Below are 27,155 nucleotides of genomic sequence, written 5' to 3' on the forward strand. Positions count from 1 at the left end.
TCTCCATCACTGCTCGCCTCATCATTTCAGGTGTCCCTTTTTTCTATGATGGCATCTACGATTTGGTCAGTTGTCAGGTCATAGTGAACCATGACCTGGACGCCCACCGAGACGTTTTCGCGGCAGTCACAAGCGATTACTGCGCCGCAACACGCACTCTACATGTTTATCGACTCCTACAGTTACGTGGCCGAACTGGACGACTCACGGTCTTCGGCACACCTATCAGCTGCGTGATATCTAACCACAATTCAGCGATGGTGAACGCATGAGTTTCTTCCTTAAATAGGCAAATTCGCTGTAGTGTTCTTCGCTGCAGTGGCGGTCACAATACATGAGAAACATTGGAATCTGGCCGACCCCTATGGCATGCTTTGTTCTACATTCTATTTTGTAGTAGAAACGTTCGCTCTGGCAGCGTTTGACTGTACACACAGCAGCTCAAGAATAAGAGAAAAAAAATTAATCCCAGCTCCGCCCAGTGTGAAATCTGCAAAAAGCGCGGACCTGCATGGTTCGCTTGTGTCGGCTCAAACGTCAACGGGGGCTGGCCAGAAAAGGGCAGCACTGTCGCCGCAAAAATTCAACGGTTCGCGCAAAGTAATCGGCCGCTAAATGTGAACGGTGGGAGTCGCCCTTTCCTGTCACTCCTCTAGCGAGAGAGATAGGACGCCCACCTGCAAGCCCAGTGCACCCTCCATCGGTGGTTCTGAGAACCGCTTTCTGTGAGGCCGCTGGCGCGCCTGGGAACCCGCTCTTAGATCTATAAAGGCCGACCTCCATGCAGAGAAATGTCGACGAAAAGGCGGCGAACGTCGCCGGGCGGCGGCCGCTCCACCGCCGGCGTCGAAAATACGGCTGTTCGCCGGCGATCTACGCGAGCTAGATGCCGAACGCGCGGCGGCGAACGCGACCGGAAGCGGCAAACTGCATTTTGAAGATGCAGCCAATCACAGCCTTGAACTTCCTTGTACTTCCTGTCCCGTCTTCCATCGGCGGCGTTCGCCGCATCACGTTGCATGGAGGTTGGGGTGGACGAAAACTGAGCGGCGCGTCAAACCGCGGCGTCCGCCGCGCCAAGTTCGCCGAGCAACTTCGCTGCATGAAGGTCGGCCATAAGACGCACGACCTTCTGCATACGGGCGGGAAAGCTCAACTTACAAAAGCTCCGCTCTTAAAACCGTTAAATCTTGAATTCCGGCTGGAAAGTCTACTTTGCAGACGTTAATACAGTGCGATGTTACACTCAACTTGCGCTGCAATGCTTTAAAAAAATTACAGCCGCTGTTTGTGCGCCGCATGGTCACCCACACCATACCTAGACGCATCTTCAGTTGTTTTTGCCACTCTCTAACCTTGGGTGCTCGCGCTAACACAGATGTGCCTTCATACGTGCTGCCCCTTAGCGGGACTGTTCGCCTACGCCCGTATTAGCCTCTTGCGTTTATTCCATCGCGCTGTGACCGGACGTCAATGTTTCCACCACGATCTCTCAGAGGCAATGAAAGATAAGCACATTGATATGTGGCCAGGTTGAAAAAAGCGCTTAAGTAGACAGGGCGAAGGAAATAACTTCACAAGACCAGCGCTTCCTGTCAACTGATTGTTTACTGCAGGGAAAACACACAAACAATACCATCGCGCACACTTTTGGTGCACATAAAATAACGAAGTTACAAATTCGGCAACCTTTGCAATGGAGATGTGAACACTGAGGAGGAAAGCCAAGCTTTCTCTATGTAAACTGAGTTAAATCAAAGTCCACTACTCACGCTCCCAAAGTTCAAAAGTGAAGCTGCCGGAGTCTAGAGCTAAAGTCCACTTCAATTCAGCTAAAGTCCAAAGCAAACGCCCCTCTGCAATTCCAAAGGAAATCCCGAGCGCCCAGAATGCGAACGATAGCGCAACTGGATAGACGCCAGTTTTATTACGCGAGAAACCCAGATTAGGGTCCGACCGCGGGAAGGGTTTTTTTTGTGTGTGATTGGCTGCACGCGTTATTGCTACCCGCCCCTGCTAACACCTCGCCTTCGGTCTTTTGGGGTCACCCAGTGGTTAGGTCGCAGGTTTCAGCGCGTAAAGGTCCCGGGTTCGATACCCGGGACTTCCCTAGCCACATTTCCTTCTTCAGGCGCGCACTACCAACACCTGATCCTGGGCTTCATGCCTCCGCACCACTTCCTCACACTTCTTGGCCTACAATTTTCCCCCTCTCCACTTCGCCGATGATGATAGTTCTCTGGTAGCGATCGGCGCGGATAGAGCTCACGCCTAAGCAGGTCCGCCGTTAAAAAAAAAAAGAAAAGTTAGTGAAAAGCATACATCATCCGCTCAACGAATTGGTTTGAGTGAGTGTTGAATTATATCAGTGAACAACCATTATTTCCGCGCTTAAGCTACGTGTCAGCGCACTAGATTGGTGAAGATAAGCAAGCTCGTCTTGCAGGAGGGCAGAGATGGGGACCATAGACGGATGCCAAAAAAAGAATGGTTGGTAGTAAGCGCTCTCCCTGTGAAGTTCTTTTCGTTTTAATGTATACTTTAGCGCTTTTTCCTAACATGACATGATATTTCATGGGCTCCATTGCTACATGGCTGCCATGCATATAATGTGTACGACAGCGAGTTTAATTTGGAGCCCATAGGTCAAGAGACGAGCTACCTATGTTGTTGCACGGAACGTGTACATCACGGCCCTCCCGACACCTAATGTTCTTTCCTACAGTGCGAAGGAACGGAGTGCGCACGTGAGGTCAAGTGTGATTGTGTCGCGCATTTTGTTTGACAAGGAGAAAAGGAGTCGCATTGCTAAGGTGCAGACATAGCTTAAATTGACAGTAATTTCGGCTCTACCTCAATTCCGCGAAAAGCGAAGTGATGCCAGGCTTGGCGGGAGGCTTTTTATTTTACTTCAAAATGTTGCTTACACATACATTGTCTGATATTAGAGGGCGAAAAAAAAACTGCCTGACTGGGGACCTGACACCCTGAAGACACCGCAAAGGAGCATAAAGCAATAAAAGCAGCATTGCACGCGTGAAAAAAAGTTTTAAAGGCAGGCTATTGAAGCTCAACCAAAAAAAAAAAAAAAAACAAGGTAGCAGAAGATGGATAATTTCGGGCAGTAATGTTCAGTGCGTAATCAGAGCACTTTGAAATCCGCCATACACGTACTCACACAGGCTGCATATTCCCGAACGAAAGCAATTATTTCCCGCAAAGCATGTTCCCGGTTTATAGGGTTCCTCTCGGCCACACGATACACGCGGTTAGAAATCAAGGGTAATGCACTGTGTAGCACTGCACAGACATAAGGGGATACGACGTTCCCGGAGACGAATGTACAACTTCATGAATAGTATGAAGAGTTTGGTTATAAGGTATAATACCTGAAGTTACGAATTTTAATCAGCCCCCTCAAAAATAACCATCGCGTACTGAGCCATTGCATTAGCTAGAATAGATACGTTTTTGCACACCTAGTGCGCATGGTCACGTACTTTTCACGGCAATGTTTGCAAGCTAAGCGTCGAAATACGTGGCTAACGTGGACGGATGAGCTACGTTCTATGAAAAATGTATAAAGCAGGTGGAGTGTAAGCTGTACACGTAGGCCACTGGCCTTCCGTGGGTTTCTCTTCTGTGTGCAGTCTCCCTTCCACTGGTCGCAGGCTTTCCAAATTACATGGCGTTTCATTGTATATCTCTGCCTACATACACCGCTGATCGCCGATGTCGAATTCAATCAACATTCACGAAGTCAGAAACGCCGCTCACGAGGTTGAAAATTGGCTGAAGGATTGGCTTTTAGGCTCACTGGTTGAGTCACGTGTGCATATCGTGTTTTCTCATTAAATATTCGGCTGCAAGTGCAGTGGCTCTGCTAACGCCTCTTCCTAGTTCCTCGTTGTCTTCACGCTTCCTTCATCACGAAGTGTTAACAATACGCCCGACGTTCTACATTACTATTCAGAACGCTGCTTTGTTTTTTATCGCTGTCAGAACATGAAGGCTTGGGCGCTCAATACCCATTTTAGCGGAATTCGCGTTCAGTGGGTGTTTCAGAAGCCGAGTTTGGCGTCGTTGTATTCGCCCGGTGGCCCGGTCGCCTCGGTCCACGGCATAGCCAAGTAACAACACGCGCTGGGCGCCTTGACGCAACTGGCCCTTGTGGGAATCGTGGAGAACCGCGACCTGCGATCCCGAGCCAGCGCGCGCTTCGGGAGAGACGCTTGTGCGCTGAAACCGGTCCGGCGCTCCGCTGGTTCGTCGGCGTCCCCCGAGAGATGGCGCCACCGATGTGTGCGGGGATAGGCGCGCGGGCGCGGGCGGCGCGAGCGTGCGCGCGCGGGAGACGAGGAACTCTCGTCGGAGACCCGGTCGGGACGAGATCGGCGGAGCGCGGTGGCGGCGGATACTTGTATCTCAGGTGGGAGCTTTGTTTGTCGCGCGCCGTGAGTGCCTACCTCCCGTTCGCGGTCACGACCCGGACGGCGTGATTCGTGAACGCCGTCGAGCCTTGTGCTCGCATGCTTTGGGATTCCCCAAATAAACGGCTGTGCTTCGGCACTACTGTCTACTGTGTTCTCGTATCGGCGAACCTCGCTGGGCTGCCGTAGCCATGGGAGCCCGCGTGGTTGACACGCCGGGAGCTAGCGTGGTGGCTTACGCCAGGACTGGCTAAGTCGCCCCGAGGAACCCCTCATGTATCCCACATGGCGCCCGAACGTGGGTCTCGTATTCGGACGAATTCGAGGTTGCTAGCTCTCCGAGAAATGCGTTGCTGCAGTCGTAGCCCGCTACCCTTTGTCCGGAAGACTTCGGACGAAACGCCTCGCGCCAGTCGGTTGCAGGCAGACAGTTATGATGCCCGATACAGCCGTGACGGCAAATGCGTAAACCTTCCTACACGCACCAGGCGGTGAGTCAGTAGGATACCTCCGAGCACCGCAGTCGCGGCCCGCTTGCGAGACGGGAGGTGCGTAGGCCTTGTTCCAACATGGCGGCGGGTCGCCTTCCTCGTAGCGCCGTCCCCGCGCAGTCGCGCCGGCGGCGCCGGTTGAAGTTTCCCCCAGGCGCGGCGGACACTACCGAGCGAGGGTGGGGTGTTTGGGAGTTCTCAAGCCGCACGATGAGCCCGCCGCTACTGCGCTTCGAGTCCGAGGCGGAGTGTTTGCCGATTTGACGCCTGACAAAGAGCGAGGGGGATCGCTGAAGAATCAGTCTCCTCTCACTGCGGGGGGAAGCGGGAGCAATGGGACCGTTGTCTCCGCGCTTCCGGAGTGCGTGCGTCTCGATGCCGTGAAGACTCCGCTCGAGATTGCGTTTAGGCAGTAAGAGCTTCGCGCGGCTCGGCAGCGGGCTCGTTGGTCGCGAGAGATCGCCAGTCTTAGTAAGAGACGGACTCTCAGGCGACCTATACCGGTGATGTGCGCCCGTAAGCCGCTGGTATTGCGGTTGGCGCTGGCTCTACGGCAGCTTGTATTGCTGCGAGTGAGTTGCAGGAGCCCGCCTGCTTGATGCTGACGCTGCTTTGCCGACCAACGCACCAGGCCGAAATAGCTCGGACGGGCGTTTCGATGCCGACAACCCGTAATAGTCAGGCGAGTTGCCTTCAGGCGGGGGTGGCTGCTGGAGCACAGTTGCCGGACTCGTGATTCCGCGAGCAAGCGAACATGCAAGGGGGAGCCCCCTCGGGCATCTTTGTTACCCTATTTGGCGAGATCGTCGATAAGGTTTCCGGCCAGTCACAGGAGATTACGGAGTCCCGCTGCTCCCCACGTCAAGTTTGGGAATCGTTTAAACTGGACGGTGAGAGCGAGACCTGCAGCATACGGATACCACCGGGAGCCACGCCAGTCACCACTGCCACGGACAGCGAGGATGGCCTGCTGAACCACCGGCGGGGCCGAGCGCGGTTCGTGGAGCTGCTACTCCAGTTGCTGCTCCGGCCTGCCGGGCGGCAGCCAACCGTTCGGGAGGACCTGCGGCCGAAGCGGCCACGGAACCCAGGAGGCGGCGGTATCTGGCGCCTACGCGAGCGGCGCGAGCCTTCGGGCAGCCGCAGTGGGCGCGGCCGTTCCTGTTGCCGCCTCGAGCTGGGAGTGGGGGTCGCATCATGGCGCGACCCCGGCGTTCGTCGGCTGCGGCTGCAGCTACCCCCGGGCCTGCCAACCTGCTGTGCTGCCCAACCGCGAGAGACTTGGAACCATTGCAATGTGTTTGCGGGTTTGTGAGGCGAGCATCGCGACGGCGGCATCGTGTGGCGAACCTTGGTGTGGAGTGGCGTTCGGTGGCTGTTTTGCTGACTTGAGACGTGACGAGTGTGGTGCACCGTGGCGTCACTCGAGCTCAAGTGGCGTCCAGTTTTAGGGGGGAGGAGTGTGGGAATCGTGGAGAACCGCGACCTGCGATCCCGAGCCAGCGCGCGCTTCGGGAGAGACGCTTGTGCGCTGGAACCGGTCCGGCGCTCCGCTGGTTCGTCGGCGTCCCCCGAGAGATGGCGCCACCGATGTGTGCGGGGATAGGCGCGCGGGCGCGGGCGGCGCGAGCGTGCGCGCACGGGAGAAGGAGAGTCTGGGCGGAGACCCGGTCGGGACGAGATCGGCGGAGCGCGGTGGCGGCGGATACTTGTATCTCAGGTGGGAGCTTTGTTTGTCGCGCGCCGTGAGTGCCTACCTCCCGTTCGCGGTCACGACCCGGACGGCGTGATTCGTGAACGCCGTCGAGCCTTGTGCTCGCATGCTTTGGGATTCCCCAAATAAACGGCTGTGCTTCGGCACTACTGTCTACTGTGTTCTCGTATCGGCGAACCTCGCTGGGCTGCCGTAGCCATGGGAGCCCGCGTGGTTGACACGCCGGGAGCTAGCGTGGTGGCTTACGCCAGGACTGGCTAAGTCGCCCCGAGGAACCCCACATATATCCCACACCCTGCAGTAACGTTTCCTATGCCTAGGTATCCACGCTGTGACTCGCTCCGCAAGGGTGCGCCAACGCTCTCTTGCGGCTCTATTCTCTTCACAGCAGCCTTTTAAAGCAAAGCTTTACCATGACTCCGGCCTTAGTAATCTCCTTCAAAGAAATTAAGACATAGACTTCGTCTACTGGTGCTTATCTGTCCGTGTCTATTACGATCATTTTAAGTTCTTTGTACCCCTGAACTAACTCGCGCAACAAAGCACTTTATTAACTTAATAAGCTCGTGGAGCGGTCTCGCCATCCCAGGAACTTCAGCCTTCTTTTCATCGCAGCTGCACGTTCCCTTGACGACGCATCACGTGTCTCGCCGTACCGAGCTCCGCCGACGGCCGCGCTAGCCGCCGCCGCCGCCGCGGCTGCCGGCTTGACGCATCTGGGTCACCGCCTGATCGCATGACTCGCCGCTTGCGTGCGAGCTTGGACAGGGGGATGAAACTCCGCCGTTTTTCTGTCCCGTGACTGCAGCGTCCCTAATGTTTGGGGGCAGCACTACATACGAGCGTAAATGAACGTTGTTGTTGCATTCTAGATTGATTACCAGGTTACTTATGAATTATAGAGTTTTTAATATGCAAATGTGCTTAAAAGTTGCAGTTCGAGATTGCGAAAATACGAGCGTCACCCGGAGTGGAAAACGGGAACCGCGCCTTTCTATTTCGCACTGCTCAAAAGGGGTGTTTCTTGTCGCGTCCGCAGGTATGCTACGATCCACCGTGTTCCGAGGGCCGGTTTTACCACCGTAAGTTCGTTTTGTCTAAACCAGGGGTTCTCAAGCATGTTGGCCCCAGGGAACCCTGCTAAGTTCCGTTAAGTGCCAAGGAAACCCCCCCACCCCTCCCGCCATTTTTAATTCCGTTCATGCTACATTCACGTGCAATAAACTCAAAAGCAAGCAAGGGTATCGTTTTTCCCCGTCGACTTTACGCGAATGCGTACGCTAGCGCCACCTATCTCCAAACAGGAGAAATGCGCATGGGGGCAATATAAGGCCGAGATTCAAGCGGAATAGTTTAACCACGTGACCCGTTTTCGGAGTCTGGCTGGCTACAAGCTGCTGGCGAGATTTATTGCGCAGATCGCGCGTTTCTGTTATGCGCCGAGATGTGCTTACTGACACTCGGGCGTGAGTAATGGAGGTTCCTTAGATCGATCGCACCTCAAGTTCACCATATAAGACTTTGCGACTGCGGAACCAGGGAAAATTAATCAGTGGCTCGCGGAACCCTGAGGAAGGGCCTGCGGAACCCCTAGGTTCCGCGGAACCCACTTTGAGAAACCATGAACAAACGCATGAATGGATTCGCGCCGTCGTCACAGATCGTGCTGTACGAAGTGGAGTCAAAATTATTCACGCCAGGCCGCATAAAATTCTTTTGTTGGATCCCGGCGGACGAAATGTACGATCTGCAGGCTGCTCGTTCTGCTTTTCTACGCTTGCACGAGATAGCAGGATGCGGTTGCAGCAGCAGCTTTATAATTTAAGTGAGCATACACGTGCACTATTTATTTATTACATTCTGATTGTCTTCTTTGGCTCAGGAATTGCGCATGAAATGTGCGGCAGAGCATCTGGTAATTGATCCAATGTCTACATTAGCTACACACGTTTGTCTATACGTGCGTTACTGATTTAATGCGTTTCGATCGTGCGTTTTGCATTTTAGAGCAATTGAGTGCACGGTATGCAGCAAAATGTATACGAGGCAACATATACAATAACTGATGGAACAGTGTGAGCCTATGTGCACAATTTTGATTACTATATTTTGCTTGCCTGCGTTTAGTTTGTTTTAGTAGCTTGTGTTGCTGTTATTATATTATTTTTTTTTCTGATTATTATAATTATCAGTATTGTTATCGTTATTATTATCAGCCTATTTATGTGTACAGGTGAAGGAATGTATCTCCCATACACTTATGGCTCAAAGGGTAGGTCCGTAGGTTCATATCGTATTTTTAGCACTATGTTAACTAAGTAGTGACTACATAAATTATTTTATTGCGTTTAAATTGTGTGTTCTGCATTTTCTCTTCACGTGAATCAACGAAACATAGCAGAATGAATTTGTAGCAATAAATATACAAAATAAGCAATTACTGTATATGTTTATAATACAATCATAACTATAATTCCGCCACTTAAAATTTATAATTTACGCTTCAGTTCCGTGCTTAGAATTTCAGCTTTAAAGGGACCGTGCAACACTTTGCCATCGACTACTAGTAATGTATTTTGGGATAAAGTCTATTGTCCCAGAAATCTCCTCCCGCAATAATTATGAAAATCAGTTCACAATTAACGAAACTACGCGCGATGAGAAATCGCGCATAAACGTTCCCTCTCAACTCGACCGCGGACAACGCGACGAAAGCTGCGCGCTCTCTCCTGGAGAGGGGGGCGGCTCGCGGCGTTCTCTTCCGCGGCCTTCGATATATCACATGCCGGGTAGTTTTCTCCTTTTCTCCGCAACGCGGAGGGGCCTATTTACGGTCTGGTGCCACAAAAAAGCAGGCATGCCTGCTCGCAAGTGCGCGCTCGGGCTGTTAGGGCATTTTTGAAGCAATCAACGTTTGTAGTCGAGTGGTCCCGTTGAAAGGGAAGTATTGAGCTCATCACTCAAGATCCGCGCACACTCAAAACACAAAAGAAGCGGCAAAACTGTGCCTACAGGTTCAGGCATAGAAAAGGTTCGTACACAGCGATGACGACGACGCAAATGGGAGAATCTAGCCGCGAAGTTGATCAGTGAGAGCCAATCGGGCAGCTATGGCCAATGTGACGTCCCTTAGGCCATGCCAGGGGTTGCATAATGAGGACAACTGAAGAGAGAGCGGTTGGTTTTTCCGCGTCTTTCACATCGATTTGCGCGCTCACCGCTTCACGTGCACGTGTAATATTTGGCTCAGGTATTCCTGGCAGTGTAATCTAAACGTCGCGCAGGTTTACTTGCACTGCTCAAAGAGTGTTGCAGGGTCCCTCTAAGCGCAAGAACGGATATATTCACGAGAACGCAGTTACAGGTATAAGCCGATAATTAATGAGACAATGCAGGCTTAACTTTCCCTAGTAATTTATAGGATGTTTTTAATAAGGTTTTTATAACCAGTTTACTTCAGGGCCTGAGAAATAACTGAGGAATACATAGTGCGCGAAAGTGTATATGCATGAATAATTGCTTAGTGACTCTGGTCAGGGGTGTCTGCCTTTGCCTGCAGAAAAGTATTTTGGATTAGGAGGAAAGGTGGGTCGCTGCCACCGAACATTATGATCGCACAAATAGAAAAAACGTATCCGCGTCTCTTAAAAATAAAGGCTAATTTATTTTAGAATTTGTTTTACGAATGGTGTTGTCACAAGTCGGCGTTGTAGCCAATATAAATTTCAGAAAAAAAATATACCTTATATATCAGATAACGTTTATTTCGGATACAGATGCCAGTGTTCACTCAAAACTATGTGCGCCCGAAAGCTGCTTTAAAGCTGGTATTCATTCTAACCAAATATACAACCGTGCTTGTTGATGTTCCAGATCTCGCGTTTGACTCCAGTGTGCGAGAAGGCAGGACCAGGCTCATTTACCACCTCGACAGATGTACAGCAGCTACCGGCTGTGTCCTGTCCATTTCACGAGCAGAGACTACGCGGACCTTGGCCAGACAAGGCAGTGGACACATATGCACTGGCTGTGCCATACACTTTTGTTTGCGACTAAAAGCGCAAAATATCCAAGTTGTGTTTTTACTGTTTGAATGGTACATTTAGGCAATAAATATAAAATAACTGTACTCTTTATTCTTGTCTAGATTGTGCGTACTAATAAACGAAAACAACTTCGTACATAGAATAAGTGATGCAAAAAGATGTGGACGCGCAAAACTTTATCAAACAAAAAAAAAACACAATTGCCCTTTTGATAATGTGGCGGGTTGCGCAACAGGAACAAGATCGGGCGCTGACCATCTGAATATCTTCCACTCTCTCAATTTACCTTGCATGTGCATCCCCATTGAATTTTGCGTTGAATTGCCCCCGCCCCCCTCCCCCCCCGCGCTCGGCTTTTTAGTCCTCATTAAGATGGCGTCTCCCAGTGCATGTCTGCGACGCAACGCCATGTTTTTAGTACCGCCCCCAAACACCAGGGGTTTATCCAGTGCTGCGAGCGAATTTCGCGCCCCATGCAAGGTATAAGAAGTTTCACTCCCCTGGCGGCGCCGTGGATGAGAGCGAGCGGCGCCGTCTTCTCTGAGCGTTGCGCGTGAGCAAGAGGCACTGAGGCGTCGTCGACAAGCGGCGCCTGACCACCGCTCGTATATCGCCCGGTGAACTGCTTCACTGGAGAGGGTCCGGAATGTTATGCGCACGAAGCTAGCGTCGGAGACAGCGGGAAGAGCGGGACTTTCGGCTCGGAAAACGCAAGGAGGGGACCCACAACCGGAGACAAACGGAGGCTTTGGGAAATAGTATAACAATCGCAGCTAAATCGAAGCTTAAGCAATTTAAACCAAGTCTTAACCAGGCGAAGCCGAGCTTTCGCTCTCACATCCAGGGTTGGCTGAGCTGAGCCGCAGCCATTTTTCTCATCATAACAGGGTTACGTATTCACATCGGTGGGAACCGCGTCTATTGGTCCGCGTTTAAGCGAACACCTGCAACGCGCTTTGAGAAGGCAAACAAACCTGCGTGACTTTTAGATTACACTTCCAGGAACACCTGAGCTCTATATGTCTGGTGCAAGTGAAGCGGGGAGCTCGCAAATAACCGCGAAAGACGCGGAAAAAAAAAACTGACCACGCTCTGCTCATTTCCCGCATTCTGCCGCACTGTAATTACGTCACTACAGCGGTGGCTCTCCCATTGGCTGTTGCTGGTGAACTTCACGGTGTATTTATCGCATTTCTTATGACGATCCGCCGTCGTATGCGCTGCGTACTAACCTCTTTTATGCCTAAACCTGTAGGAACACTTTTGATTGCGCGCGGAGTTTGAGTGACAAACTCAGCACGACCCTTTTAACCAGACCACTCGACAACAAACGTTTATTTACAACGAAGCTGATTTGCAAATCGTAATTTTTCGTATCCACAGTTTAAAAAAAACAAAGAAATTGCCGAGCGCGACGGCACGGAAGTCATCAATTTATCAAAACCAAGAAAATGCTGAGCGCTATTATATGCGTGCCTCGCGACGTGCACTCAGCGTCCCTGGCGCACCTTTGCAAAGCAAGCATGCCCATTTAGAGAGATTGGCCAGGATTCCCCCCCCCCCCCCTCAAAAAAAAAAAAAAGAACTCCAGCGTTCAGCGTAAGCGTGGAGACACTTGCCCGTAACAACGAGGACACATCATAGCGTACGCATCTCCAAGGTGATGGCCAATGATTATCACTTCCAAAAAAAATGAAGGAAGCTCACATTTATAGCAACAATGCTGGATCAAAGGTTGTTGCGGCAGGGCAGAAGAAGGAAATCGACTGTATTCGTGGACGTAAACCTTCGTGATGATCGTGATGGTTGCCTTCATGTCATACGCGCTTGTGTGAGCTTCCTTCATGTTTTAATTCAAAAACGCCTTACCAGACTGAGCGCGCTTCCGAGCAGGCACAATTGCCTGCTGTTTTGTTGCAGCAGACTGGGAATACACCCCTCCACGTTGCGGAGCAAAAGAGGGAACTGCCTGGCATGTGATATGTTGAAGGCTCCCGAGACAAAAAAGCGCGACGAACCTCCCCCTCCCCGCCCCCCCTCCCCTTCTTCTTGGGAAGAGAGCGCGCAGCTCTCGTGGCGTAATCCGCGGTCGAGTCGAGAGGGGACGATTGTGCGCTATTTTTAATCTCGCGTAGCTTCTTCATAGTGAACGGATTTTTGTGATTTTTGCGGGAGGAGGTTGCTGGGAAAATAGATTTTACCCAAAAATACATTCGGAATAGTCGGTGTTGGCGTTGCAGGGCCCCTTGATTGCTTTCGCCATTTAATGCACGAGGGCCCTGTGGGTGTTGCCCAAGCCTATCGCCGTGCAGCGCATCCACTTTACCCAGCAGCCTTCGACAAGAGAGGGACCAGCGAGAAACGTAAACGTTACTACTAGAGCCTTACCTGAGTTTCTTGCAGCCGTCTGCGGAGATACTGAAAGAAAAATGCAGAGCTTCAGTGTTTAATCTGAACTTTTCACGTTTATCGGAGGCAGCGGACAGGGGCAAAATTGCCGAGGACCGCCGGCATATTTGACACATCGAAAAGTACTTACTCGGGCAAGTGCCTACGCGAAAGGAGATGTTGTCGATGGCGATGTTGCCCAGAGAGTTTGCTCCAACAGTGGCCTCCAGAATGAGCTGTGTAGAGTGAGTGGAGAAGATTTCGCGTGGTTGGAACGAAGAAAAAAAGAACTTGAGTACGATTTCGCGAAAAATACAGTTAACAGAGAAAGAATACACACACACTAAAAACTTCTAGTAAAAAAAATTGGGCCATTGTGGGATATTTTATACTAAAGGAGCACCTCTTACACTTGCGTGTGCATTAAAAAAAGAAAAGACCCAGAAGCTGCGGCGTCCTTCCAGTGGACGCAATCAGGCACAAGCGTATTTACAGTCGGATTTATGACAATACAGTCAAACCTCATTAATACGTGGGAACGACGTTTTGGCACGCACTAAACGATGTACGGAATATTTGCGAATGCAAGTTGAGCGGCTACTTACCGGCCGGAAAAGGACACGTTGCTCTGAAACACCCACACTCACACAGGCTGTATTTGCGGATAAGCAGCAAAAAAGCCGTCATCTTCACTTGCCGCAGTGGCAGCCTAACGGGAAGCTAATATCGAAGGCCATGCTTTTGTGTGCTGCAATCGGGAACAGCTGTATTAGCAAGAAATGCGTCGTGGTGACCATGTTTTAACGTCGCTATCGCTGGCGGCTGTCGTGCGGGCATTGTAGCCCGAGCATAGAACGTCTGCGCACATGAGATTTTCCTAATTTGGTGCCTACGTGCGTAGAAGAAGAAAAAGTACGCCCACCTCTCCTCGCGGGAACCCTGGTGTGATGCGACGCTGAGGGGGGTTCAAGCGAAAGCGGAGAGCAACCGTCGACCGAAAGGCCGCCGGAGAGCGGCACACCGGTTATATGCGGAGCGCGCCCGAAGGAGAGGAGACCGCGGAAGAGAGAGTACTGCACATGCGCCGGCGCCAGTGCGTCTGCCGCGGCTATGACGCAACACAATCCAACACAATCCGCTTTATGCAAATCCAATCCAAATCCAATCCAATCCAATGTAAGCCAAGCCAAGCCAAGCCAATCCATTCGAATCCAATCCAATGCTCCTCGCGAGGGAGTGTTTGCTATCGGAGAGGGAAGGGGGTGAGCGGCGGAGCGCACAGCTGGCATGGCGAGGAGAATGGGGGAGGGGCGGCCGCCGACGACGACAACGCCGGATGCAGGGACAAGGCGAGTGAATGAGGTGCGGTCCCATCTAAAATAGTCGGCACGAACCGTTTGATGGGCAATGAGCGGCTACAGCTTAAGAGGGCAGCCAATATATGAGGTTCAATGGGGGATGAGTGGGGGGAATCGTTGCAACTGCGTTTAAAACGCCATTACACATTAAGCGGGTCAGTACAAACGAGGTTTGGCTGTATTTAGCCGAGGAACCACCGCTGAAAGATTTGACATTGTTCTGTACGCGTAACCGGTCACTGAGGCAACGCCTGGTCTGCCCAGTATTGCCGCCCACTCGAAAGCGGGAGGTTGTACACGACACGGTCTCCATGTTTTGGACTACGAGCCCTCTACACCCATAATATACAGCTGTTAATGAGTAGCATTCCTTGCCGAGTACCACAGCCGGGACCGTGTGACGCCCTGAATTTCCACAAAAATGCAGATATCGCAGAAGTTACACCTGTAATCGCTATATTTGCGTAAAGAGAGATAACTGGTGCACGAAATTTTTAAAAACATAAAAATAAGAAAATACAAAAAAATGCGGAAAAAGCCGAAATGTGTAACGAACGCCCGGCATTTCCATAATGCACATTTCGCGAAAGTTCCAGCTGCAATTATTATAATTGGGTAAATACGGATAATTGGTCGAACGGAATTTTGAAAAACTAAGAAAACACGAAAAATATAAAGTTTTTAAGGGAACTGGGGAACTGTGTAACGTCCTGCATTTCTACAATATTGCAGATTTCGGTAAAGTTCCGAATGTAGTCCTTTTAATAACGTCAGTGGAGATAATTAGTCGAAGAAGTTTTCGAAAAACTCAAAATAAAAAAATAAAAAACAATTACGAAAAACGTCAAAACGTTAACGCGTGGCATTACCGCAAAAATGAAGATATCGCAAACGTTTCACGTGTACTCGGTATATAGCGTAATAGGTGATAATTTCCATTACGAAGTTCTGAAAAATAAAAAAAATAAAACTATAAAACAATTAAAAAAACGGGCGAATGAACCGTGTTACGCCCTGCATTTACACAGTAACGCAGATTTTGCAAAAGTTGCAAATGTAATCTTTGTAATAGCGTAAATGGAGAAAATTGGTTGAACGAAATTTTAGAAAATTAAAAAATAAGGCAAATATTAGGCAATTACAGAAAATGGCAATCCGTACAGTACCCTGCATCTCCATAATAATGCAGATTTCGCGAATGTTCCACTTCGAACCGTTCTAATAGCGTAAATTAAGATAGTTGGTCTGACAGGGTTTATAAACAGCAATAAATTAGGAGATAATTCTCGGAATTTTGCAGAATATTGGTAGGCATTACCATAGTCGTCGTCATATTTTAAGCCTAAACCTGACATTTAACGATACGTACCCTTGCGCCAATAACTGATTGATTAATTGATTGATAGTAGGGTTTAGCGCACCGACGCAACGCAGGCGATGACGCGCGTCATAGTGGAGGGCTCCCGATTAATTTAGACCACCTGCGGATCTTTAACGTGCGCCGAAATCTCGTACACACGGGCGTTTTTGCTTTTCTCCTCCACCAGAAAAGCTACCGCCTCGGCCGGGTTTCTATCCCGCCATCTCGTGCTTAGCATCGCAACGCCTTAGCCACTGTGCCACCGCGGCGGGTCCTTGCGCCAATAATCACAAACAGACCACTACTGTGCACGACACGGTCCGCACTCTACGCAAACTAATTCCGCTGGCGCTTGTTGCACTTCTCGGGAAGCGGGCCATTCGGCTCGGTGATCTTACCTAGCTTCCCAAGCATGTTGGAGGCTGAAAAATAACCTCCACCTTTTCCTTCTGAGCAATTGTCTTCAAATTATAGCAGTTCCCGTGAATGTTGGGAAGTACACGTGCTTTGGGTATTTGACTTAAATATCAAATTGTCAGCCGGTTGTTGTGCGATCGGTCGTGGCATTCTTGAAATGCCTTCTGTGACAGGCACCACACTGGTATGGGATAACCCACTGATGAGGATGATGATGAAAATGTGGGATGGAGGGGGACGAATGGGAGGGTTCGGCTATCCTTCCCCGTCAAAGGGCGGCCAGGAGCTAGCGAGCATAAGCGGCAGCTTCGGCTAGATAGACAAGGATGTGATGAGTCTCGTGGTCGGAGCTTACCAGCACAGTCCCCTATTGCTCTAGCGATTTTCTCGCTATTTTGTGATGTGTGTAGCGGTTTCTGTGGACAGGCCCATACGATGTGTTGCACGTTAGCTCGTTCCGAGCACCTTATACATTGCTCTAAAGGTCTGGATAGGCTAGGGGGCTAGAGAAGGTGTTGAAATTCACTAAACGCCATACCACAGATCGCGACCGAAAAACGTTCGGGTTGCGTTCGGGTTGCTGCTGTCTGTTACGTGGATGCAAAACCTTCTCCGCGCGTTCTGAAAAGAGAAAGTTAAAATGGCCCACTTGAAAGCGCTGAATGGGCAAAACAATAGGGCAGAAACGGTCTGTTGGCCGCAGCTGATAAAACCAACAATTGCCGGTTCTGTAACCCGTGTTTTCTTCACGCAGCTCTACTTACCTTTGTGTATTGCCGACGTGCGCGGGATGGATCCCTTATTGAGAGCAGGAATCGCGAATATAGTGCCGCTCCAAAAGAACACTTGCGGGAACAACGCACGACGTCGTTCCTGTTCAAACACTTGCTTGCAACAAGCTTGTGACCTCTACTATTAGCGAAGTGGAAGTGGCTTTCCAGTACCGCTTGTCCTCCTTTAACACTAATGTGAGAGATTACGTAAAACAACGATTATCATCAGTAACCCTCTCAGAAAAAGTGCGACATAACCACAACCCTCGTTTGCTTTTGTGAGGCAACTGGTATTGCGTACCCTGAAGTACATGAATAAATAAACGGATCGGTGCAAGCACCGTAGAAATACACTAGACAGCGTAGAAAAACAATGGTTGCCAACCGACAACACTGACTTAGAATAACGCTATCAAGACGCGGTACTATTCGACTTCAGTTGTTTTCGAGGAAACTTGAAAGCTATGACAACAAAAAATTAGGGAGATGTATTTCTAGCTACGTATACAACATAGATAATGTGAAAAGTATACAGCCGCGTAGATACGGTAGCCTTGCAGAAAAGAAACACAATGTTTGTGCCTTTCTCGCGAGTAGAGAACGATTCAAAAAAAGAAAACAAAGTGTCACCGTGAAGGGTTCCGTAGTAGCAACCTGGACCTGGGCGGTGTACCAGCTGTTCCCTGCTTCTCCCGATATCTCCCAGATGGGACGTGGCGGCGTTTCAGCGCCCTCGGCGTGCTGCAGAACCCTCAGCGTGCCGATTCCATTCCCGAACATGTGCGTAGCGAAACGCATGCACATGGGCAAGTTGGCGCCTGGAGAGAGGACAAACACAGGAAAGAAAAATAAACAAGGGCCACAACACTATGCCCCTCAGTGAGCGAAAAACACTGCGCCCTAAAGCTCCACGTGCCTTCAATAATAAAAAAATTACGCCCACCTCCCCTCGCGGGAACCCTGGTGTGATGCAACGCATCTCATGGGGGGTTCCATTGGCGTTTTTCATCGTATTGATTACGCTTATAGCAGGGATTCTCACGCGAAGGGGAGGTGGGCGTAATTTTCCATTTTCACCATGCAATGAACCAGTGTTGTACGGAACGGCGTTACAAGGAACGGCGTTCCTGGAACTAGTTCCTTTTTGGAGGAACGGAGGAACGCCACCGTTCCATTAAGGGTTGGTGGAACTGTAACGGTAACTAGTTACGTTTTTGAAGGAACGGCAGGAACGGCGTTCCTGCCGTTACATCGCTAGGATTTGGCTGTTTTTGATGCCAAGGCTCGAGTACAAAAATCCACAAAGCGCTACTGCGTTTCTCTTCCTATAAGATGGTCAGCTTGCCCGTCCCTCAGCCGTACGTGCTTCCTCGAAGGTCAAAGGCAGAAGAATAACCACGCAGCAGGCCTCAGCTTGCGCTTGCTTTCATACTGGTTGCTTACGCGGTGTTCAACGGGTGAATAGCGTAGCCGCGAGAATGCTTTTCACCCTTCATCGTTTGTCTGGGGAGGCCAGGATGCGCGTCTGGCCGATAGAATTGTTCCCTGGCGGGGAAAGAATAGAGTTCTAGCAGTCCGTCCGTTCTGTCGTATGCGTTGTTACTGGGTTGACCGGGACCCGGCTGGGCACTTGGGAATTCGTCACGGTAGGGGGATTAGTTTCGCGGGCCTGCCTTCGCCATGTCCGTGCCTCCGCACCCTTCCTACTCGCCCTTCCCCGCGTTCAGGAGGAGACCGGTCCCGGTAAACCTGGTAACAACGTAGCCAACGAAACGGACGGACTGCTAAACGGAATCCGGACATTTCGGTGTCGGACATTTCGGTCCAGGACGTTTCGGTGTGGACATTTCTGTGTACGGACATTTTGGTGCCGACGTCTTGGCCCAGACATTTTGAGTGAGGGGATGTCCCAGGCATTCTTTGAACATTTTAGCTTTAATATTGTAATTTCGTGACTTGATATGATTTTACGTTCGAGACTTGTGCTTGCGCCGCCGCTCGTGGAAACGAACGCTAAACCCTGGCGGAGCATTGCCACGTGAAACCCAATTTCTGCAGCAGATGGTAAAAATTAACTTTGTTAGTGCGGATCTGTTCAACCATTTTTTGTTATTTTAACATTTATGTGAACAACGCTAATACTTTAAGTGTTACCAAAGCGCTTTCCTTTCACTTCACCCAACGGCGCAAGACGCTGCTGCTTTTAGTCTATTCTTCCCTGCGCCCCCCCCCCCCCCAGCAAAACGTCCGCAAAAAAAAAAAAAACAAAAAAAAAACAGAAAAACGAGGTCTATTAGGCGCGTGTGCATTTCGTTTTAATTATTCTCTCAATCAATCTCGCCTTCGTTGCATTCGGTGTCAGTTCTACTTAAAACTAACAAACAAACGATCGCACTTACGGTGGCGTTACTTAGGGGAGGGGAAAGCTGAGCCCCGCCGGCAATCATCCCCCTAAGTAGAGAGAGAGGGGTGTCACTTGTGCTTCACCATTGCGTCGACTGGACTTCGAAAACTTGAAGACGACTGTTGCCGCTCTCGTCGAACTAGCCTATTCCTCTTTTTTTTGCTTCTTATAATGGGAGGAAGCGATGTATACCTGGGGTGTCCATCATATGCGCGAGTTGATGAGTTAATTACCAAGGGGGCGACTGAAGGCGCAGAAAGAGCGATTCCTGGAGTGGGGGTGCCGTCGATATGACCGCGATGCGCGGAAGGGCGTAGCCAGCAAACGATAGTGGCCATTGTGTTCTCAGCGGCTTTTTGGGTGGCTTTTTGTGTCGCATTATAGAGGATTCGTGCGCCCATGGTGAATGTAAAGCTTTTTCTCTGTTTTAAACGCGAAGTGTGCTATGTCATTGTTCTGAATGTATCACCCAATTCCTGCAAAAGCCTCCACTAAGAGGCTAGCAGTATGTTCTAAATAAAAAATAAAAAATCACTGCGGTGACGCTTCGGAGACCGTGAACTCCACCACGCCAGTAGGATTTTCAGGGGACACCGAAAATATAATGGCTGAAAAAGAAATGTGATCGAGATTCGATCGTACAGGCGGGAGGTATGATGGGGGGGGGGGGGGGGGGGGGGCGCTAGAACAAATTAAAATGTGGTCAATGTAGGCTTGTAAACATTAAACGAAGGTTGGTTGTCCCGAACACAATGGGTGGAATTTGTATGCACAACCGGTACGCACTTAATCAGCATTTAGGACATTAGAACCTGCGGCTGTTTCCCAAAAGGGCCGTTTTCCTCCCCGACAATATCCTAGACCAGTGTTCGCGAATTCATTTTAGCAAGGCAGCCCAGCCTACGTAATATCCTTCATAAGGTTTTTCTTCATTCTGGGGGGCTAGCTAATGTTTGTGACTTTCTGGATATTGAGAGTGTGCATGTAATTTATGTAATTTGAGGGTGTGTAATTAAAAAAAATACAAAAGAGGCGGTAGACCATCGTAAACACGGGTAATTATCTTAGCTAAAAAAGAGCGAATATAAATTAACAATTTGTCGTAAATGAAAAAAAAAAACGTGTGCTAAAGAATTCAATCGGCTGCATAACAGGTGTCCCCAGGAAGAGGTATTAAACAAAAATATATAAATGTAGAATTTCTAAAAATACCTGGCAAAGATCGAACATGGCATCAATCAAAAAAATAAATTCCCTGCTCCAGATTGTTGTCCATAACCCACGTTAAGCGGAAATAAAAATATAACGGCTGTCGCAAACAGGCAAGCACCGGATAATTTGGTCGCCGAAACGTCTGTACACCGAAACGTCTGTACACCGAAATGTCCGTACACCGAAATGTGCGTGCACCGAAACGCCCGTACACCGATATATCCGTACACCGATATGTCCGTACAACCAAATTTCCGCACCGAAATATCATGCACCGAAATCTCCTCGAGCCATCTGGAGTTTGTCCGGTGCTCCCTGAAAAAATTCGCCTAGGAGCGTTTCTTTTGATTATCTTTATCTCCACATAATCTGCTGCCGGTGGTGTTAATATTCGTATAATATACGTAGTTCGATGTGAGTTTTAAATGTCTGACTTAATTTCGACCCAGGATTATCCGACACTATATTTTAATTTAAAAACCTAATTGTAACGTTAATGTAACGACACGTTCCAATTTTCGAAGTGGAACTGGAACGCGTTCCTTTTGCAATAAAGGAACTTGTAACGGGAACTCGTTTCAAAATTGGCAAGGAACGAGGAACGAGCTTTCGTTCCTATTTTGGAGGAACGTGTACAACACTGCAATGCACATGCAGTACACGTATGCTCAGGTACTGTCTTCATTGCAGACGAGAATAGGTGCCTTCTGGTCCGTAAAGTGCACAATTAGGGGCTAGACGCAATCGTCGAGTACTGTGATAGAGTGCAAGCGTAACGCGGACGACCCTCGACTGAGACCTCCGGAGCGCGCCATGCAACTTTACATTCACTCCGCCCGAAGGAGAGGAGAGCGCGGAGAGAGAGAGAGTACTGCACATGCGCAGCGCCGAGCGCAGCGCCGCCCACCGGCGCCTAGCAACGGAGTGATAGCGCGCTGCGCCAACCCGCAGCTGTTTGGGAGAGAGGGTTCGCTATCGGAGAGAGGAGAGGCGCAGCTGTGCGGACAACGCCGGACAGACGCAGGAAGGACAGAAGGGCGAGCATGTGATGCGTTGCATCTAAAAAACCTGTCAGGAACGGGAATTGAAGCCGTAAAACAAGTGCTGAATTACAAGTGGGTATACTACTACTGAGTAGCTCGTTTCATGCTTTATTGACTCACCTGCGGAATGAATAACGTTGAACACAATACCAATAGTAAAACATTATGTTACGGAGTGGAATACGTGAAAATGAAGGTGTATTTCACACACGTATATACAGGGAAGCGGGCAGAGTGTTGGACCCAGCACGAACCTCTTCTTCTACTCAGCTGAGCCCTAGCACATGTCCACACTGCATGGGGCTGTGTACTACAGTCCCGTTCTTCGGCTGCTGACACACTGTAACAATATCACAAGGGCGGCTACCAGCCCGACCGACCTAGACTGGCACTGTCGTTTCAAATTCCTCAAGCGCCATCAAGGGTTCCAACCTCGAAATTTCACTCAGGAAGGCAGTTTTTGCGCTTTTGTACATCTTGAAACTACGAGATGGTCTCTATAAAACACTGCCTTGTCGGCCTCGCATCCACATCGTCGTGGAGCCGGACCATGCGTGAACGCCACGTGCTGTGGAGGCCAAACAACACGACCACACACTGCTCTTCACATACCCACACGAAAGACGGATTTTTAAATACCGCGAAGGCTTAGTATGGGGTTACATAATATGCTTGTCATGCTGGTTTCTAATAAGCATATAAGCATAGCGCTTGAGTCTGCAATAGCTGAAGCAAATGGAAGCAAACGTAGATGTACCCAGTCATTAGGTGCCTCAATTTGACGAAGGAATCAGCATACGCCGGTAAAGGCAAGATCTCTTCCTTTTCAGCATAATATGCTCTTATCTAGGTAATTTTCTACATCTGATCTACACCGACGTCTTATCTATATGAGATCATCTATATTTTCCGATGGTTCTTGCGCCTATTTTGTTTCTTCTGTATATCGATGATATTGCCTACGATATTGATGTTACAGTCCGCATGTCCGCGGATGATTGTATTATTTATAAAGTAATTAGCAGCAAAGACGATCAGATTGCACTTAACCAGGCCCTCTCCAAAATATCATGCTGGTGCCAAGAATGGCAAATGTCTATTAATGCACAAAAAACCGTCGCCATGACAGTGAGTAGGAAAAAAAACACTAATCTTTTCTTATGAAATTCAGCAACCACAATTAGAAAGGGTTCAGGACTATAAATACCTCGGCATAATTATAACAGACAACTTAAAGTGGGATAAACAAGTAGAATTTGTAACCAACAAAGCCCTTGCTTCGCTATACTCTCTTAAAAGGTCAATTTGTTTGGCCTCACCTGATACAAAATTACTTGCCTACAAATCGCTTGTACGGCCGATCCTGGAATATAGTATAATCTGCTGGTTCCCTCACACAAAACACCTTATTGCTAAACTAGAAAATGTCCAGCGGAGGGCCATTCGGTTCATCTTCAATAAATATAAACGGTACGACTCTCCCACGGAATTACTCAGACGAGCTGAGCTACCTACAATAGATCAACGCGCCAAAATTTTGCGCCTAAAATTTTTGTTTCAACTAATCCATGGCGGACTAAAAATACCTGGTAAGAAATTCATTATTCCATCTGTTTTCAGGTCTACAAGAACAAAACACGACAAACATCTTATTGAGTACAGGTTCCACAATGAATCCTTTAAATACTCTTATTTTCCATGTGTAATAAGAGAATGGAATTGTCTTCCTAATGAAATTGTTACTAGTTCATCCCTTGATAATTTTGCTTCTAAATTGTCTAAGTTTTTGCCTAATAATCCTTCTTGATATATGTTCTGTACTCCCTATTGCTGAATCTTTCATGCGCTTCTCGTTGTTATCACTTGAATTGCCACGTGTTAATGTTTGTAGTCTGTTTGGCTGATATTGTTGTTTTCACCTTGACCCTTGTTTCTGCTTTCGTGAATTGTTTAAAAAGAGCACGCTTATTATTCATGTATTCCCCCAATCCTGCAACAGCCTCCAGAGTTGAGGCTAGCAGTATCAATAAATAAATAAATAAATCATTTTGGATGCAAAGTAAGGGTTTCATTATTATTATAACAGCCTTCTGAGTGTTCAGCCGAATAGGTGGGCTGGTGTTATCCTTGCGGCGGCAAATAATGACTGAAAGATCGTCGTGGGAAATTTACGTTGTAATAATATTTTAGATGCGACGCATCTCTTGCTCTGGGGTATGTCCCTCCTGCGTCGCTGTCGGCGTCGGCGTTGTCCGCACGCTCACTGCGCATGTGCAACTCTCCCCCGTTCTTCTCTCCGACAGCTGTGCGCAACACTCTCACTCCGTCGCATTATCATAACAACAAAGCTGCGCGCGCGCTCGTTCCACTCGCGTCTGCTCCGGTGCGCAAGTCCGCGCATGCGCGACTCTCCTCCGCTGTCTCCTCTCCTTCAGGCGCTGTGAATATAAAGCGAGTAGCGCGCTGCGGCGGTTCAGTCAGCGCTCGCTCTCGTTCGACTCTGCGTGACTTGGGTGTACAGTCATACCGACCCAATGGAAACGCCAATTGAACCCCCCGATGTGTCGCATCACATCAGGGTTCCCTCGCGGGAAGATGGGCGTATTTTTTTGCGAGGGGATTTGTGATGCAGCTCGGCTGTGCACTGAGGCAGTTGTGCTATGCAAAAAGATGGTGGGTACTCGAGGTGATGAGGGAAATACCCAACATATACAGCGGTTCACAAGCGAACGAGGAGGAACACAAAGCTCACAGCCTGGATGGCGATCGAGTGCATCCGTCTTGCAATGCTATTGGGAGCCCCGTAAAGACACGTGTATAAGCGTATTTCCCAGTATCATTCTGGTATAGGTGCTCGGGAATGTGCGGCAGGGGGTGAAAACACCGCTTCAGTCCTGAAAAAAAAAATACCACCCGTTCAAAAAATAGGAGGCAATTTATTTCTACATACTGCAGCCCCATGGGGCTATCGCAGCCCCATCGGTCTACCGCAATGATTACTGGGACGCAATTAACGTCCCCTTGCGAGCACTTTTGTAGCCGCACTCCGTCGAGCTGCTCTGACTGTTCCGAGGCATTGCGCTCGCTGTCGCACAAGTGTTGCAAGACACTTGAAGAACCATACAAGGTACCATAGCCGCCCACTACGGAGGGGATCCGGGGCCCGAGCCCCTCCGAAAGTTACCGGTAGGGGGGGGCTCTGCCTCCCCCCCCACAACGATGCATGCTGATGCCCCCCCCCCCCCCCCTCCGCCAATACTCCCCGAAGTTCCATTGCCAGTGCCATTGCCAGTTGAGGTTTCTTTAGGTTGCGTTCACCTTTTCAGTTAAATTTATATTGTGGCTAAAGGTTTAGTGCATCATTGTTGGCGCAGATGTGCACGGCTTACTTTCATACTTTCCATCTATGCCTTAAAATCGTTACCACAGGACAAGTGCAATAGAAGCACGAGCGGCGGGTGCAGAACCTTTATTTTTGTTTATTTTTTTACTTTTCACTGTGGACGCCGTGTACAGCCTCCCAAATTTTTAATAATACAGTGGGAGCGACGACCCATCGGCATGCCAGCGCCTTATCACGCTGTTCACCGGCAAAATAGGCGAGGGTACGCGCACGCGCATAGAACCATCTGTTTTGGAAATGTCGTGAGTTCAGCTGTTCTTCTCAGGGCAACACAACACCGGTTTTTCTTGTCTTCCAAGGCCGTTTCGCTACCGCCAAAGGTGGCTAAGCAGTGTGTGGCACAAAGTCATTCAGATTCAGCGGCAGGGTGTGTACCGCTCTCAAGGAAACACCGTAGCAGACGACACACATACTGCAGATAACCCTATGCGCGTGCGCATACTGTCACCTATTTCGCTGCTGAACACCGTGCTAAGGCGCTGACATCCTAGGCGCTGACATGATAAGGCGCTGACAGGACTCTCTTTCTTCAGAGTACTCTGAAGAAAGGGAGCCCTCTCCCTGAAACGTCAGTAAACTTATTTCTATTTTCTACGTCTTTCTCGTTTGTCTCTGTCTCTACGAACCTTATTTTTTTCGCGCTCTGTGTGAATTTTTATCTTTTCAGACTATATATATATATATATATATATATATATATATATATATATATATATATATATATATATATATATATATATATATATATATATATATATATATATATATATATATATATATATATATATATATATATATATATATATATATATATATATATATATATATATATACAGAAAGAAATGCCGACAGTCTACAACGCCAAAGAAGGCATAGGGGAATGATTAGACTATTTTTTTACCGTTAGTGACGTTACATTATTTTTTATTATTAATTACATGAGAAAGAAAGAAAGAAAAACACGCGCCCAGAGTGGGGACCGAACCCACGCCTTTCGATTAGATCTCGAATGCCTTACCAATTCGGCTATATATATATGCCGTGGCGGGGCACGTGCCGTTCAGTTGTCGGGTTATTGCTTTTTCTTTTGTGCGTGGGTTTGTGTGGTTTCCCTCCCTGTTTTTTTTCTGTTCTCTTTCTTCTTTTCCCCTTTTTTTCTTTTTCTTTTTTTCTTTTGTCCTTTTTTTCTTGACCTAGTTATTCCCCCCCGTCTCTATCTTTTCTTTTGACCAGAGGCTTCTCGATAGTTTCTGATAAGGACCCCACTCTCAGCGCCTGTTCTGCTTCCGGCGGTTCTGAGAGCCTTTAGATATGACGTGCGGCGGGTCAACAAACACCCTCTCATCCTTTCCCTCCAAAAATGCCGGGAATATCAACCTCCAGCTGACTTCCCTGTGACCTACTTCACTTCCTTCTTTTCTTCTCTCCTCTCACCTGGGGACCTACCCCTATATAAACCGTGTCAGGAAGGCGAGAGGTTGCCCTGACGAAAGCAAGTGTCTTTGGTGAAACGTTGGCAACAATCGTGGCTTTACCTTGTTCGAAGTTTTCCTTCCTTGCATGCGTTCTCTACCATCTTCAAAGCTTTACTGCTCCCTATATATATATATATATATATATATATATATATATATATATATATATATATATATATATATATATATATATATATATATATATATATATATATATATATCTATATATATATATATATATATATATATATATATATATATATATATATATATATATATATATATGTATATATATATATATATATATATATATATATATATATATATATATATTGTATTGGGGTTTATTTAGACAGCCAAGGAACCGAGGGGCTCAAGCGACGGAGACCGAAGGAGCTCGAGGAGCCGAAGAAGCAGGGGCAGCCATAACTGAACTCGATCACGCTGCGTATGCTGCGCTCTTGATGCGTGGGGATTGTCCGTGGGGATTGCCCTGCTTCAGCTTCAATTTCGGCCTGAGCTTTAATCCCTTGACCCGGACCTCTCTTCTTCGTTACAATATATATATATATATATATGCAGTGGCGGCACGTGCCATTTCAGTTGTCGGGTTATTGGTTTTTCTTTTGTGCGTTGGTTTG

General features: G+C 48.7%; 1 protein-coding gene across 1 annotated transcript in view; it reads right to left on the reverse strand.

The window, feature by feature from the left end:
- Positions 1-27,155, reverse strand: part of LOC144162580 (MAM and LDL-receptor class A domain-containing protein 1-like) — a 145,595-nt gene that overhangs the window by 49,641 nt on the left and 68,799 nt on the right. The window contains exons 9-11 of the mRNA XM_077693173.1: positions 17,608-17,795; positions 13,221-13,305; positions 13,070-13,099 (exon numbers count right to left, since the gene is read on the reverse strand). Of these exons, the coding sequence (XP_077549299.1) occupies positions 13,070-13,099; positions 13,221-13,305; positions 17,608-17,795 (303 nt within the window). The remainder of the gene's footprint in view (positions 1-13,069; positions 13,100-13,220; positions 13,306-17,607; positions 17,796-27,155) is intronic.

The sequence above is a fragment of the Haemaphysalis longicornis genome, unplaced genomic scaffold (assembly GCF_048455015.1).
Source record: "Haemaphysalis longicornis isolate Haplotype H1 unplaced genomic scaffold, Haemaphysalis longicornis Haplotype H1 scaffold_12, whole genome shotgun sequence".
NCBI classification, from domain to species: domain Eukaryota; kingdom Metazoa; phylum Arthropoda; class Arachnida; order Ixodida; family Ixodidae; genus Haemaphysalis; species Haemaphysalis longicornis.